Raw genomic sequence first — 16404 nt, 5'->3', positions numbered from 1 at the left:
TTTTGAAGGCAGGTTTTTATTATATATAATTCTACATTTGTAAGTTCAACTTTCATGATAAACAGATTGCACTACAATACTTGTAGTGTTTTTCAATTCACCTACTTTGTTTCTTACAGTGCAAATATTTGTAATAAAAATAAAGTGAACACAGTACACTTTGTATTCTGTTGCAATTGAAATCAATATTTGAAAATGTAGAAAACATCCACAAATATTAAAATAAATGGTTTTCTATTATTTTTAATTGTACAATTAATTGTGATTTTTTTTTAAATCGCTTGACAGCTCTAGTTACCATAGAACAGTGGTTTTCAACCTGTGATCCATGGACCCCTGAGGTCTGCAGACTGGGTCTAAGATTTCCACCCTCCATTCAAAATATTTTAGGAGTCTGCAAATGAAAAAAGATTGAAAACCACTGACCTAGTGTCACGGAGTCACCGGGCAATGCTCTGGAACTGCTCCCCACCAAGCCAGTCAGGACTTTGGGGAGCCTCCTCTCCCTTGGAGCAGACTTGTTCAGGGCAAGAAGTTCACACGTCTTCACCTCCTGGGTCTCTCCTTGGAGCATTCAGCATCCTCTGCCCCTCCGTGCGCTTCCCACAGCGAGCCCACCTCAGTGGGGTCCTGGGGAAGCCACAGGGTCCTGCACCCCCACTTTGCAGTCAGATGTGACTCTCAGCCAGCCAGTAAAACAGAGGTTTATTCGATGACAGGAACAGGGTCTAAAACAGAGCTTGTAGATACAGCGAACTGGACTCCTCGGCCGGGTCCATTCTGGGGGGCAGTGAGCCAGACCCCTCACATCTGCCCTTCACTCCTCGACCCCAGCCAGCTCCAGACTAAACACCCCCCCCAGCCCCTCCTCTCTGCTCAGCCCCTTTCCTGGGCCAGGAGATCACCTGATCTCTTTGTCTCCAACACCTTCAGTTGGCACCTTTGCAGAGGAGGGGCCCAGTCCATCAGTTGCTAGGAGACAGAGTGCCAGGCATTTAGGTGCACTGGCCCTTTGCTCTGCCAGATACTTAAGAACTGCTATGGGGACACTGAGGCACCAAAACAGTATTCAGAGAAAACATTAAGAACATTCCTAGTTCATCACACCTAGGTAATGCCAAGGCAAGTACATAGGCTCTTAAGGGAAGCAGTGTGATCAGGGTCACTACTATTCCTATTGCCAGTAGTTTCAACCTCCTGCTTCTGCTCTAGCTGTGCCTGTTTCTACACTAGCCAGCCCCTACTCCAACCCACCTCAGCCGACCACCTGGTGACTCTGTCAACTAGCTTTCAACCTAAAGGATCCCAAAGTGCTATACACATTGATATGCAAAGGGTCACTTCACCCATCACAAATGGCTGCCTCCTGGGTGAAACATGGTAACTATTGGACAGTGCACCACAACAACACTATACAACAATTTAAGCAGGAAAAATACTGTTCCACTCTGTTCACCACTGAACCTTCTCTGGAATAAACCTCAAGTGGGTGGCAGGGAGATCTGGAGGTTTATTCCACAGAAGGTTCAGTGAGCTTGTATCTAACATCAGTGGCCACATTACAATGCATGTTGGCAAGCCGTAGGAAATCTCTGTTGATTGGAAATCTGGATTAAGTTTTAATAGAAAAAGTCCAGAGAAAATAGCGTGGTTAGAAAGGGCTGTGGCCTGGTGGTAGAATCATTAATTAATGTTAGCTTCCAATTGTTATGCAAATAAGTGATAAGTTTTATTCCAGCACAGATCAGGGAGTCAGGAGCTCTGGTTTCTTTTCCTGGTTTGGGCACTGACCCAGGCTTCAATCATTCAGCTCCCAGTACTTGTTTCCCCATCTGTAAAACAGGAGAGGCATTAATACTGAACTCATAGGGATAACATGAGCCTTTATTTCTGAATGGAAGGAGAGCGCTTTGAGATCTTTGGGTGAAAAGTGCCATAGAACTTATTGAAACAATGAGGAGTCTGGTGGCATCTTAAAGACTAACAGATTTATTCGGGCATGAGCTTTCATGGGTAAAAACGCACTTCTTCAGATCCACATACCCAGGAAAGCTTATGCCTGAATAAATGTGTTAGTCTTTAAGGTGCCACTGAACTCCTCATTGTTTTTGTGGATACAGACTGACACGGCTCTCCCTGATCACAGAACTTATTATAAATGTTCAGTCGATAGAACAACCACATAACAGCTCTAGCAGAGATCGCAATTGCTGCCGTCCCACCCTTGTTTGTTTTAGTCAGATGACCTTTGATCAGGGCAGATTATGACAATACTCACTTTTCTCCGAACACTTTTAGGTTCAAGAGAATCAGTGTGTACAAGCAGAGTTTGTAAACAGTGTAGGAGGGGGAGAACGAACAAAGAGGAAAAGCTCCTGGTTTAACCCACACCACAGAATGTGTCCAGTTTCCTTTCATGTGTCAGTTTCCTTACGGTGCTGTGCTGCTTGGTTTCCTTTCCACAGGGCTGCGCTGACAGTTGCTGGAAGTCACATGTTGCACGTTGATTTCTTAGAGTTCCTGTCACAGAAAAAGCTCTGTGAATGTGTTGTACGTGATCCTCCCCTGCTTACACTTCATTGTTCGCTTCATTCCATTGAATGGAGTTATATTACGGTAAATGGTAAATAAAAGAGAAGGGATTCAGGCTTAACAGCTTCTTACTCTTCCATTTTTAGGTGTGAGAGGTGTGGGTGCACTCACCAGGCCCTGTTCTCCCACCACTTACGCTGATGCAACACAAAAGTAACTGCCCTGAGTCAGTGCTGTTCCAGTGTACGGGAGAGAAGTGGGCCATTCATTTTACTTTAACTCAGACATATCCTTAAACGTGTTCATACCAGAATATTTTCCCAGGTGTCCGTTCTCATTGTGGGGAGCCTTAGAAGCCACAGTTACAAGCAGAGCACTATTCGGTGGCACCCTCCAACTTACAACGACCTGCCTCTGCCACTGCTCACCCACAGGGGCCCATGATGGCAGCAGAAAGCAAGTTAGGCATTCTGTCCTGGACTTGGCCTGGCCTGATTCCCAGATCTGGCAATAGCATCCTAGCACCTCTCAGCATGCTGCTGCCTAGGTGACAGCCTCAGGTTTGGCATTGACCACATATAACAGTATAAGCCAGATCATTCACCTCCATCTTCCCTCAAAGAAGAGTAATGGGCCACTGCCACGAGGGTGCTGGTTGCTTTGGGAGCTGTGCCATCCAAAGTAAGCACCGCCCCCTATGCCCCCTGCCCACATCCCAACTCCCTGCCCCAGAGCAGAGCAGAGCCTGCACCTCGCACCCCCTCCCACACCCCAGCCGAGCCTGCATCCCGCACCCAAACTTCCTCTCAGAGCCTGCCACTTGCACTCCCTCCTGCACCCTAACCCCTTCCCCAATCAAGGTTCCTCACTTTACTTTCATTTACTTCCCATTACTTATAATATAGGAAGATAAAGAAAAAAAAGAATGAAAAACAGGGAGAGATGAGAGAGAATTTTTTTTTTCTTGGCTGGGTCCCAAGGGAGGGGGGGAGGAAATCAAGCTGCGCACAGGGCCCCACTAACTCTAAATCCGCCACTGCACACAGCTCTGCCCTAGGTGATGGTAGCAATAGAATCAGCCCTCTCTCTGCAGTGGCCCAGATAGCTCCATGGACCCATTCTGTAGAATCTCTTCCTCACTGCAATAACACTCTGCCCAACTTGTGCAGCATGCTGCCAGATTTCTCTCATACTGTCTAGGCCATGCCAAGAAACCCATGATGCCGCTGCACTAGCTTTTGGGGAGGTTTCTGGGATCTGTACTTTAGGTTTTAAGCTCAGTCTCTTTTTCAATACAGGAAGCATTGGTAAATAAGAAACAGTCAATGTTAGCCTCAGTTTCCCTCTGACTGGAAGAAAGGCGATTTATACATTGTGTGCATACATCCCCGTTCTGGGTCTGAAATCACAGAGGGGAACAACTAATTCCAAACATTCCACAGGTGTGCCTCAGTTGTGCAGATGGCACCCTCAATCTCACTCACCCCCAAGCTACACAGCCAGAAGGGTGAGTCAGAGCAGTCAGGACACAGCCAAGAGCAACTGCAGAGTACCCAACTCCCTAGCCCTACAGACTGTGGCCGGAAATGCAGAAGGACTGTCCCTCTAAACTGCTCTCTGGCCTCTGTATCAGTCATAGAAGCATAACTGTGCCAGTAGCTGTGCTGCCATTGGCTGATGACCACCATTTGTGTTATTTGACACACCTCTCTGAGAGAGTGAAACACACAGAGCATGCAGTGGGGGTATTAACCTGCACATCTGACTGCAGTCCTTAGGGTGGGTGGACTATGCTGTCTCAGATCCTAGCAAGTACCCATCAGGGCCACTCACTAGGACTGCTGTAAGGAGAGTCCAAGCCACTGTGCCCCTGGGCCCTGGGTTTTAAGGTTCCTGAATCTCACCAGGCTGCAGCACTATTTCCTCCCAGGGCCACTCTGGCACTTTATCTGAGCACGGACTCAGAAGCTACTACCACTTCACAGAAATGGAGCCCACCTGCCGTAGGCCCCCAGGGCCAGCACCAAACCCCAAGACACTCAGTTGCTTGAACACATTCTCTCCTAGAGCTCCACCCCAAAGGTGGGAAGTTTTTGGTTTACAGCTTAACTCTGCAGAGGTACACAGGGAAACAGTAAACACATCAGATGCTTTGCATAAATCTAATCATTATCACTCTTTATACTTAATCCAATAAAGCACAAGAGAGTATAGATCATACAGACCAATAAACAGTTACACACATTTCCTTGCCTTGGCTGCCTCACAACTTCATGGCATCCTTGGGAGGAGCTGGGGTCAGTCTCGCAGTCATCCAGGCTCAGGAAAGTAAGCTGGGCCCTCATGTCTCATGAAACTGTCACATGCTGTCTCAGGCCACAGTTTCCTCTTCCTGTCTAGCTCTCCCTCTGTTCTTGTGTGTTTCCTTCCTGGCTGCTTTTGTTCTGCTCCCGGTAAATTTCCACTGCTCCTGCCTTCTCCTCTGCTTCCAGAGGGATAAGATAACACAGGTCTTCTAAGGATGCAGCTATTTTTAGCATAACTATTGTGACTAAAATGTCATCATTAACCGTAAGTATTTCCCGTTGTCCTTGTCTGGTGTGTGCACCTGCTACAGGTCCTGTCAGCAACAGTGGCTAAACATACGTATAGGTACTCAAGATACAGCAGTTTTAATAGTAACAATTATCATCCAGAATTCATGGGTTTATACAGACACTTTCCCAAATGGTCACTGTGACAGGTCTGGCAATTTCCTGGCCAATTACATTTACATTTACAATAATTTACATTTAAGTGTTTTAGGAGTTCATTGTATTAAAAGGGCAAATGTTAATGCATTACTGTGGGATTGTGTATCACTTCTTTAAGGGGAAGTGCTATGAGCTTCAAAGGACTATTTTAAACAATGCACTAGCCAGGATAGAACTTTTAGTGGAATGGGTTTCCTAGGAAATATTTGCGAGGAGTGGAATGCAAATTACCCACCTTGATCCTGAGAAGAAACTCTCTGCTGATCACCTGTTACATGAGGATCAGAGGCCCAAACTGGATAAGTGACTCACAGATTTGGAGGGCAGGGGAAGGGTGCTTGTTTTCAGCTAACAGCTTTTAAGAATTTATCCCCACAGTAAAATTCCTGTGTGGCTTTGAAGGACTGCTCAGCAGCCAGTGCCCTTGTTGGAGTAGCAGCATGATCTCTGGTAATTTTTTTAGCATGCATGTAGGTTCTTTTGTTGGTTTAAATGTGTCTTCTCTGTAACGTTTTTATCTGAAGAATAAATGTGCTTGCTTTGAAATAACTGTGTGCTAAATTTAACTGCGAGCAATTACACCGTTCATAGCCTCTGTGCAGAAAAGCAAAACAGACCTGCTTTGGCACTCTGATTTTGCTGGGCAATTCATGGTATAGGCAGGGGACTGTGCAGTCTGGAAATACAGTGGTCAGGAGGGAGAGAGATGGAGGTGTCAGCGAAGAGAGGTGAGGGCTGAGGAGCCAGAAACCAGTGGCTGCCATTGCTGGACCACGGAGGGGGAATACAGGTGCCGTTGCCCTGCACTGTGAGAGTCACGCCATGCCACTTAATACACTTGCACCCTGACACCTTTTCTCCTGCCCACTCTTCTTGCATGATCTGTTAGCTGTCTGGACTTTGTGGTGGATGGCAAAAATGCAGATACATCATGGTGGGAGTGGGATGGATCAAAAATTCCTTCTTTTCCCTGCTGTCTAATTCCATAACAACTTTCTCTGAAGTTTGGCCTCCCATGCACAGCTAGGGAGAGTGTAGGGGGTTGGTACACTGTGCTATATCACCAAAATGCCAGGAGGAACATAATTATTTACAGAGGCACCATTGTTCTTCACCCAAACTGCACTATCACTTTGAAATACAGACCAAGGCATTGGTGTACAGGTTTGGTTTTTTTAAGCTTCAGACAATGACAACACTTACACAATTAGCAAATGGACACGTCATCTATTCTGAGGTGCCACTAAGTTGATGATCAGGTTTGCCAGCTCCTAAAACTTGATTTCCCTGTCTGCTGTGAAGAACTAGTCTCTTGTGATAAGAGGAGTCAGAAATTTCAAAGGGCGTCCCCCTTTCAATGAGATTCTCTAGAAACGAAAGCATGGCGCAACCAGAGCACTCTATTAGTTGATGCTAGTGTGTTCCCGGTGTTAATGATTGACATGTGGGAGGTACTTATTGCTACATAAAGTATTGCAAAGTGACAGCGAAGTTTGGCAATAGGAATGGCAAACAGCTGTGAAACCTACTAAGAGAAAAAAAGAATATTCCTTCATCTGCTCAAATGCTTCTTAGTTAGTAGCTCCTAATTGGTCACAAAATAAAATAAAAATTAGATCTAAAAACAAACAAAAAGACCTGAAACAAACACAAATCTGTCAAACAAAAATCAGCTTACCCTGAATGGAACTTTTATATCCTGTCCACTGGGGACTTTGCTCTTGACAATCTACTTCAGAAGTAGGCAACCGAAGGCGGCACGCGAGCGGATTTTCAGTGGCACTCACACTGCCCGGGGCCGGGCCACTAGTCTGGGGGGCTCTGCATTTTCATTTAATTTTAAATGAAGCTTCTGAATCATTTAAAAAACTTTATTTACTTTACATACAACAATAATTTAGTTATATATTATAGACTTATAGAAAGAGACCTTCTAAAAACATTAAAATGTATTACTTGCATGCGAAACCTTAAATTAGAGTGAATAAATGAAGACTCGGCACCCCAATTCTGAAAGGTTGCCAACCCCTGATCTACTTCATGTTGAAGGTGTTCACATACTGTGGTGATGGATGGCATAATAAACCAGACAGATCGCCACAGAGGTCAATAAGGATCAAAACAAAAGCAACCCTTTAAATTCAAAACAGGTGGCCCACCCCAGTTGAATTTCAAGTTTTAATAGGATTACAAAAGACCCTTCTAATTATAAGCCTTGGGCCACCCTAAACCATCCTTCTGCCTATGCAGTGTTTGCACCCTTCCTTATGTTAGGGAAATAAACCTGTCCATGCTTATTGGTGAACACAGTCTTATCAGCAACCAACAAATTCTGTGGGGAGGGGGAGGTGAGAGTGGGTGCAGGATGACTATCCCTCACTCCCAGGGTTGTTACTGGGCAGGATTTTAGACAAGGTCTCCGCTGAGCCATAGGCTGGAGTAATGGCTAACACACCTGCCAGCATACCATCGTTCCAAGTGGACATGGTCTGCCCCCTTGAAGCATGGTTACTCTTCCACTTCCTGCTGTGGGCCTCCTAACATTGTACAGAGGCAGAAAGGTGCATTACACAACACGTTCATATGAGCTGTGCTGCTGTAGGCCAGCAAGATGAGTTAGGGATCCTCTGGGGGTGAGGGGGAGGCCTCAACTCCACTCCTTCCTTCCCCCACTCAGTGCAGTAAGGACAAGATTTTTCCCAGTGTGTTTCAAAAGCCATCTGATGCTGTTAGAAAATCGAAAGTGTTGCTGAGATAAAGCTTTAATGGGTGAAAGCCTAACCCCATTGACATCAATGGGAGCTTTGCCATTTATTTCATTAGGGCCAGGACCTCACCCAATGCATACAGTATATATAATAGGTTAACATGCCTCTGAATTGAGCCAATACAAATGGCCTGATAGTCGAGCATTTTCAGTCACCACTAATATAGTCAGCATCTCCAGGCATTTGGTACCAGAGGCTGTGATTACATGGACAGAATTATTATTTCTCATCAACCACCATAGACACGTTACTGTCTGGCATTTCTCTCCTATTAGCAATTGCTTTGAGGGGGGTTGCTGTCATTTTCTCTGTTAATGTCCTTCGGTGACAAACCTGCTTTTTTGTTGGTTTTTTGGTATGTCAAATTGTTCACCCTGCTCCTGTGTCAGTCTGGGTCACTTTCTGCTATGTATTTACCCTAAAAACAACTGTTTGGCATATACACCCCAACTCCAGGTGCAATGATTATAGAGAAAGCAAAGCAGGGACTCATGCACAGTGCTGTCCTAAAATCATATGAGATTGAAAGGGTCATACTGTGACTTTATGGCCTCAGAGCCAATTCCTCATGGAACATTCACTAATTTTACAAATTTCAAAACATCAGGGTGATTAAGAAAGAAAAACTACTGTATCATCTCATCAAGTACACAGATATCCCAAAATGGTCACATAGATTGTGAGAATGGCTAAGGAATACAAAATCTAGCACATTTCAAGGGGTACGAGCTGCACATTTCAAGGGTGTGAGCTGCACATTTTTTTGGACACAGTCTGTGGTACTACAGCTTCCTACAAACATTCTGGAGGGCCCAGAAGTGGTAACTCCTGTCTAATCTAGTCAAATATGTGCAGTACCCTCTCTCCTCGATGTCTTTTTGGCCCAGCTAGATCCAGCTAGTGGACCCTTGTGCCTATATGCAGCCCTGATTAAATCAAGTGCAGTGTTCCAACCAGGTGGGTCCGTCTAGCAGCAGGATCGGGGGGCCTTATGTTGTAAGGTATTTGTGGCAGGGCCTGCCTTATATCTCTGTGAGTAGCACATTGTCGCTTTAATAACAAGTAAATAATAATGTAGTGCTCCTGGATCATTGATCAGCTGACTTTAGGTCCTGCTGGAATAGGATACATGTGCAACCATGGTCCTTTAAGCATCCCTCATTCCTCCGTCTGCTCTAACCCAGCATTGGAAGTAGGGAAACTAGGCAAGCTAGACCATGTCTGGTCATCCTAGTTAGGCACATAATACATGGCCACTCAGCATAAACCTGCACTCGGGGCTCAACATGTTTTAATTTATTATCAGAGGGGTAGCCGTGTTAGTCTGGATCTGTAAAAGCAGCAAAGAATCCTGTGGCACCTTATAGACTAACAGACGTTTTGGAGCATGAGCTTTCATGGGTGAATACCCACTTCTTCAGATGCATTCACCCCCTTATTAAAACTCAGAGCACACCTAGCTCTCCCATCGACATCATTAAACCATGCCCCTATGAGCGGCAGTAGCGCATCTCCCATTGACATGGCACTGTCCATACTGGCACTTCTGTTGGTGTAGAGCTTATGCTGCTGGGAGGGACTCACACCCCCTGAGCATCCTAAGTGATATTGACAAAAGTGCTAGTGTAGACACAGCCTAAGCTAAGATGGGGCTCCTCTGGGCCAAGTCGTATTGCGATGCACTGAGGACCGTTCAAGCTATGGGCCTGTATCTGGGAAATGCTTTCTGCAACCTGATCCAAAACGGTGCCAAGGGCCCACACTTAGATACCCTGGCACTAGCAATGCCTAATATGGGCTGGAACAGGGCTTGGCGGCGCAGGGCCCGGGGCTGCAGCTTTGAAAACACCGAGGGGCGCTCCGCTCTGGCCAGCTCAAGCCCTGCAGCTGGATATGGCACAGGCACCCTAGCCTGCTAGGAATCAAAGCATCAGCAGCCAGCAGCTGAGCTCCAGCTCCGTGCTTGCAGCGCGGGCCTGGCCGGCTAGGGGCGGCGCTCTGCCTCGGGCAAGTCCAGACCTGCCGGCTCCAGTGCCCCGGCGCCGTGCCCGGGCGCTGAACTGACTTGTGGAAGCCCGCCAGGCATCCTCGCCGCTGATTGGCTGAAGGCCCGGGAGGGATTCCCTTTTCCTTTCCCTACCTCATCGCCGGCTAGGAAATCCCCGCCAGCCCGCGCCTCCCTTTATCGCGCAGCGCCGAGCCGCGGGCAGCCAGAGCCGTTTAGGCGGGCGAGAGGGGAGCGTCGCTCGGCCCCGTCCTGCTCCTGACACTGTCCCCAGGCAGCCTGGGCTGATCTCCCCGCGGCTGAAGCCCGGCGGCGGCAAACGACACGAAATGATGCCGGGAAAGACCCTGCGCAAGGGTGCGCAGCAGAACCCCGCTCTCCCAGGTACCATCCCGTCCCCGCCAGAGCCAGGTGGGTGTCCGGGGGCTGAGCTGGCCCCGAGCGCCCTTAGAAACGCGCGGGAGTTAGATGATCGCTGGGATGGAGTAGTCCGGGGGCTGGGGGGGTGTTAGTCAGTTTCACCTTCTTGTGTTATCAGGCTGCATTGGAGGGGGGGCGGTTTTGCTTTCAGTTCTTGTGTGAGCAAGATAAGTTTCTGTTTTGAATGGGTCAAGGTTTCTCTCTTGCCTGGGGGAAGATTCAGAAACAGGATTTGTTTTTAACTTCTAAATGACGGTGTTAGCAAGAAGGAAGGAGAATAATGGCTTAGCCTGATTAAGACGTGTTATTACTCCATGCAGCCTACAGTAATACTGGTGGGTCAGAGCTTTGCTGTCTGAGCTTTAAACCCGCCTGAAACATGTTTTAGCGGTGATCACTAGAGCTAGGTCCGAGGCACCAAATTCGGATCTCGCTTTGAACCACCACCCAGTTCAGGGAAGGTTTGATCCAAGGTGGTGGTTTCTAAGTTCCGACTCACTCAAAAAACTGGGGCCTTTGGATCGGCGGGGATTCAGCTTAGGATCATTTCTAATGACCGCTCCATAAATACTGACTGCCAGCTCGATTCTGGTCTCGCAGTTGTTTAACTTCATCGCCTTCACTGACGGAACTGGATTCACTCAGAGAACAAAAACAACGAGGAGTCCTTGTGGCAAATTTGTTAGTCTCTAAGGTGCCACGAGCACTCCTCGTTGTTTTTGCCGATACAGACTAACACTGCTACCGCTCTGAAACCTGTCACTCAGAGAACAGAATCCCGCGTTTTCTGAAATACCCGAGAAGGCTGTTTAACAATACAATCTAGCGAGATCAAAGTAGTCATTCTTTGTGGCTTGTCCTTTGATCGGTGCTAACTTTAAAAAAAATGTTCAAAAAATATGACTGTCAGGGTAAAATGGGATTGCTTTCCCCAGTCCAAACAAGCACCTGTGGCTAGTAAAAACTGTTTTTTAAAGGTTTCTAGGTTTTTATTTTAAAACTTTTTAATTTCTGTTACCAGCTCTGTAAGCAACTGAACACCTTTACAAATCTCTTACCTCTTGGGGTAAAAGACATGTATGATTATATAAGACATATATGATTATTGACATGTATGATTATATAAGAGCTATCCACTATAGACAAGAAAGTGTATAGAATTCACAAAGCTGATGACTGGTTTTCCTTTGTGTTTTACAGCACAGGAAGCTGTGACGCAGTGCTCTTTGCAACTACGCAAAATAGGAGATATATGCAACCTGCAGCAGAAGATTCTTAACGTTATTACAAAACTGTTCTGCCCAGGAACGTGAAAACACTTTGAGAGATGTCAAACAGAAAAGGAAGAAAACAATGGTTTTGGAAAAGATGGTCTTTACAAGCTTGTAATAAATGTCTTGAATGAGATGAGGAGATGGAATGAGCTCTATGCATTACTCACTGCTGTCTAGTCCCACTGAAGGGAAACTGTTGAAATATGATTTCTCCGGAGAGCTGGACATATGTATTGGCTGGTGGATGTCGGTATGGGGGAAAAATTACAATGAACCATTCCAAAGATTGACCTGTGGAGTGACTTGGAAGAGCAGGGAACCTGGGGTTCTCATCTGACAAGTGTTTCAATGGTTCACGAGTTGCAGCTAGTTCTATGTCACTGTGAGCAACAGACAGAAGATGCCAGTTACCTCCAAACATTAGATTGAAATGTACAATGAAAACCAGTTTCTAAGTTCTTGATTGATTTTGTTTTCTACAATGTAGACTCTATAGTATAAAGTCTGGTGCGGAACATTGTTTTTTTTTTGTTTTTTCATTTTTTGGTTGTAGCACATTTACTGTCAGTGATGTTACTTGTTATGCAGATGTTTCTCTAAGGAATAACGTAATTCTATTAATTATGAGGCTGCAGTAAGGATCTAGGATGTATATATGTGTATGAAAAGTATTTCATGGAACTTAAAGAGATGACTTATGGCTTATGCACTAGAAATAGTGCAGATGACTATTCAAATGGTGCCATAAAGAATGCATTAAAACAGATTAAAGGAAGCACAGTAACGTTGAGTGATTAAGAAGGTATAAGAAATATGAGTACGAAAAATGCATAGCATTACATAGCAATTTACATAGCAAATTACATAGCAAAACAAGATTATTGATAGGTGTATGAGTTTGGGGGATATTCCTTCAGAGCAGCAAAAGGAATATTCAAACAGAATAAACTACTGGGGTGTTTTAATTTTATTAAGAAGTAATAAAGTTACTCTCAAAACAAATAGAAAGTTAAAGTAAAATGGAATAAGTGGTTTTCTGGAGAAAAAACATTAATTATTTTTCAAAGACAGTAACTGCTTAGATTAAGAGATATGTCAGTAAAACGGAATGTTACAGTTGTTACAAAAAAGTAATGTATTGCTTCTAAATGAAAGCTGAGCAGTTGCCTGGAAATAAAGGATAAGAAAAAAACAGCTCTTATTTGGTGTCAACCTCTTTTTTGTTTGTAATGATGAAGATGCTGTTAGTTTGTCTAATGGATGTAATATGATAGTGAGATGTTTGTCCTGTTCTTACTGAAAAGCTACACTGGGCCTGGCTTGGAGGAGAGACTTGTTCTGCACTTAAGTATATTATACAAGCCCCTTGAGTCAAACACAAGAGACAATGCAACTACCATGTCTAAGCCAAATTAATCAGTGTCTTAAAATGGGCTAAATTATACAGTGGAATGTCAACTAGTAAGAAAATGGATGTAAGTGACAAAATAATGTAACTTGTCTGGGTTTGGTATTCAGAGCGTGTGCAAAGTAAGTGTCAGTTTCAGGCTGAAGGATGATATAGCAAGAAAAATAATTTGAATTCACACTCTTGCTTCTACTACACTTTCCTCTTGCATGTAAATTACATCTGTCTTACATACTTTCTGAATGCCAGATCAGTGCACGTTATACCATTTCACTGCTTGCATCCGTTTTGGGCTCCCTTGCCCTTCATGAGCAACTAAGTCCACACTAAGTCAACAATGACTTTGAGCCAGGGGTTCCCCAACTTCGTTCGCGTCTTGTTCAGTGTAAGCCCCTGGTGGGCCGTGAGACACGTTATTTACCTGAGCGTCCGCAAGTACTGCTGCTCGCAGCTCCCAGTGGCCGCGCGTCGCCATTCCTGGCCAATGGGAGCTGCAGGCCACCGCTTACCCTGAACAAGCCGAAAACGAAGTCTGGGAACCCCTGATTTGAGCCTATGATCTTGTACAAATCTGATTTCTTTCATGAGGTTTTCATTGTAAAGCTCTTTTCAGTACCCCAGGACCAAGTATCCAGTTATCTGATTTGCTGACACTGATTTCATTAGGTATAGTCTCAGATTTTGTGGGTTTTTGTTTGTTTGTTAATGTATAAAGGGCCCAGTCCAGCTACCAGCAAAGGAACTTTTGCATTGGCTTGAATGAGAGCAGGAGAAGGCCCAACCATAGCAAGGTTTCCTCTTCCTGTGACCTATCCCATATTGTGTTCTCAGTGAGAACGTAGCATTTCAGGATGGTATTGTTTTATCCACAGCGCCACAAGTGAATGTAATAAACATGAACTTGTCCCCCTAAAGATCATGTCTCATTCAGAAGCACCTTTTCAGGTATTAAAGGGTGACTGTCGTTTTCATTTCTGTTATGCCAAATTTTAGCTCCCTGAATAACTCCATGAGACTAAGCAAAGCTGTTCATTCATGGTTTCATCTAACAGCCACTGAATTCAATAGAAAGACTTCCAGTGGTTTCCATGGAGTTGGATCACAGTCTTAGATGAAACTCCAGTGAGGTCAATAATAGTTATGTCAGACTAAGAATCTCAAGAAAATTTAGTATTAAGGAACTGTGTTGTTGCTAAAATACATCCAAATTAAGGTGTTCAGCTCAATGCATGCAGCCTACAGTTAATTAGGATGCTAGCCAGGGTTTCAACTGGCCCGTCAGTAATTCCAGGCTGTAAGCAGCAAAAATAATAGCATAAAGCTGTGGGAATGAACTATGTAAATGTCAGAGGGATATTTCAGCTAGGAAGTGCAGCACTTTATTGTATAGATTTCTAAAGGCAATGTTTATTTTTCATGGAATGTTTTTATGTTGCTAAATTCCATAGTGTGTTTATTTGGTGATTGTTTAATGTTATGTCAAATCGAACTGTTTACAGTGAATTCAAAAGAAGAATTAATTCAAAGTGACTAATATCTGTATCAGTTTGATTATGTGTTCTGTGGATACAGATTCCTTGCATTACTTTTCAAAATGATGTGCCAGATGATTGTATCAACATGAGATTGTTTTTCTCAAGGCATTTTTTTGGGTTAGGGACAGATGTTTTGTTATATGTCCCAATAAAGTGTGTCTGTTGTTATTTCATTAAGATAATAAACATGCTGTGTTTGCAAACAAACTATTCTTTGTTGTAAAATCTGTTTTCTGAGGATTCTGAATGAACGGTCATATGCCAGTTCCTTCTGAATTATTAGGAGTTTAAGGTCACACACTCAGTCATTAGATACTTACCGGGAGACTTGCAATGATATATTGGATTTTATTTATGATCCCTTGGATATGAGTTATAACTATGGTCAACAGAATTCAAAATGAGAAAGCAGGACATCTATTTTCATATTGGTTAGTGAACATTTGCACTACTACCCTTTGCTGGGTGGAAGCAGAATTGCTCAACTGTATCAGAAGCCCTATACTTAGCTTCTCCTTTAGCTCAAGCAATAGGTGTTTGTTCATTATGAGCAAGAGGCTCTATTTATCTAGCATCTAGTAATCTGCGTATCAAAGTACTAGTGAATGATACAAAGCATAATCATCCCACAAATAATCCCATGAAGTTCCTGGTGGCCATGATGGGCAGCCTTGTGATGACAGTGAAGTCTAAGGAGGACATAGTTCTGTCATCATTTGTCTTGGGTGCTTAGGGAATGAACATGGGAGGGGTTTGACAAGTGGGAATAGGTTCAGGTTTGGGCTTTTCCACAAGTCATGAAAGGGTTTAAATGCTGGGTAAGGATGTCAGATTAATGGTACTTGTCATGGGGGGGGAGGGGTGGTGCAGCTATAGCCTAGCGAAAGGATACTACAAAGCTACTCCTGCTATTCTCCCATATAGGGTGACCAGAGACCAAGTGTGAAAAATCGGGACAGAGGGTGGGGGGTAATAGGAGCCAATACAAGAAAAGTCTCAAATATCAGGATTGTCCCTACAAAATCGGGACATCTGGGCACCCTACCCCATAAGCCCTGAGTCCATGTGTCTCTCTCTACCAGGGTAGGGGTTGGGTAATCAGTTTATTCTCTATTTAAATGTAAAGGCTTCTCATTACCAAGGCCTTGGCAAATTTCTTCTCTCCAGGTTTGGAAGCTGCAGTGGCAAGTGGACCATTGTGCGCACGCGTGCATGTGTTCAATGCAAGGCAGGACTAAAAGAGATCCTGCCCCTTGCTCCCCGCTGCTGCCGGTTTTGGGAGGCTGGGGTCTTGAGGTGGGAGTGGGACACCATCCCACCCCCAATGAGAAACCACCAGTGGCTTTGGTTAGCTCCGCCTGAGAAAGCAGCAACGTGCCCATTCAGGTGAGGCAGGTAGGATGCTCCCTACCTCCAGCTTAGCCCCAAGAGCTAGGGTCAGGTAGCACTGTGACTATTTTACACATTCTTACAGGAGACAATTTACAATACTAGGCCAAATCCTCTCTTTTGTGGTCATTCACAGAACACCCCACCACAGGGCCACCCAGAGGATTTAGGGGGCCTGGAGCAAAGCAATTTCGAGGGCCCCTTCCATAAAAAAAAGTTGCAATACTATAGAATACTATATTCTCATGGGGGTCCCTGCGAGGCCCAGGGCAAATTGCCCCACTTGCCCCCCCTCCGGGCTGCCCTGGAAAAATAAACAT

The 16404-nt window shown here is 44.8% G+C and overlaps 1 protein-coding gene and 1 long non-coding RNA gene across 3 annotated transcripts; one reads left to right on the top strand and one right to left on the bottom strand.

Moving 5' to 3' along the window:
* Window positions 1–284: 284 nt before the first annotated feature.
* On the bottom strand, window positions 285–5751 carry LOC115653521. Of its 2 annotated transcripts, none has more exons than XR_004000943.1 (4): window positions 4776–5751; window positions 2390–2520; window positions 1108–1832; window positions 285–426 (listed from the first exon to the last, which is right to left on the bottom strand). It is a non-coding gene; the product is annotated as an uncharacterized LOC115653521 (long non-coding RNA). The 2 variants fall into 2 exon arrangements; XR_004000942.1 differs by having other exon boundaries at window positions 2435–2520.
* A 4461-nt stretch (window positions 5752–10212) lies between these two features.
* Window positions 10213–14895, top strand: PMAIP1 (phorbol-12-myristate-13-acetate-induced protein 1). Its single transcript, XM_030567767.1, has 2 exons — window positions 10213–10442; window positions 11679–14895. Exons 1-2 carry the CDS (start codon window positions 10388–10390, stop codon window positions 11789–11791), a joined length of 168 nt encoding a protein of 55 aa, XP_030423627.1. The 5' UTR covers window positions 10213–10387; the 3' UTR covers window positions 11792–14895.
* The last annotated feature ends 1509 nt before the right edge of the window (window positions 14896–16404 follow it).

The sequence above is a fragment of the Gopherus evgoodei genome, chromosome 6, assembly GCF_007399415.2.
Source record: "Gopherus evgoodei ecotype Sinaloan lineage chromosome 6, rGopEvg1_v1.p, whole genome shotgun sequence".
NCBI classification, from domain to species: Eukaryota; Metazoa; Chordata; order Testudines; family Testudinidae; genus Gopherus; species Gopherus evgoodei.
Note: the sequence above shows the minus strand (reverse complement) of the source record. Positions and strands in the feature narration are given on the sequence as shown.

Excerpts from the sequence above, each read along its gene's own strand:
- PMAIP1 (XM_030567767.1), top strand. The coding sequence starts at position 10,388 with ATGATGCCGGGAAAGACCCTGCGCAAGGGTGCGCAGCAGAACCCCGCT. Across the intron at positions 10,443-11,678 it reads GCAGAACCCCGCTCTCCCAG|CACAGGAAGCTGTGACGCAG; the intron begins GTACCATCCCGT and ends TGTGTTTTACAG.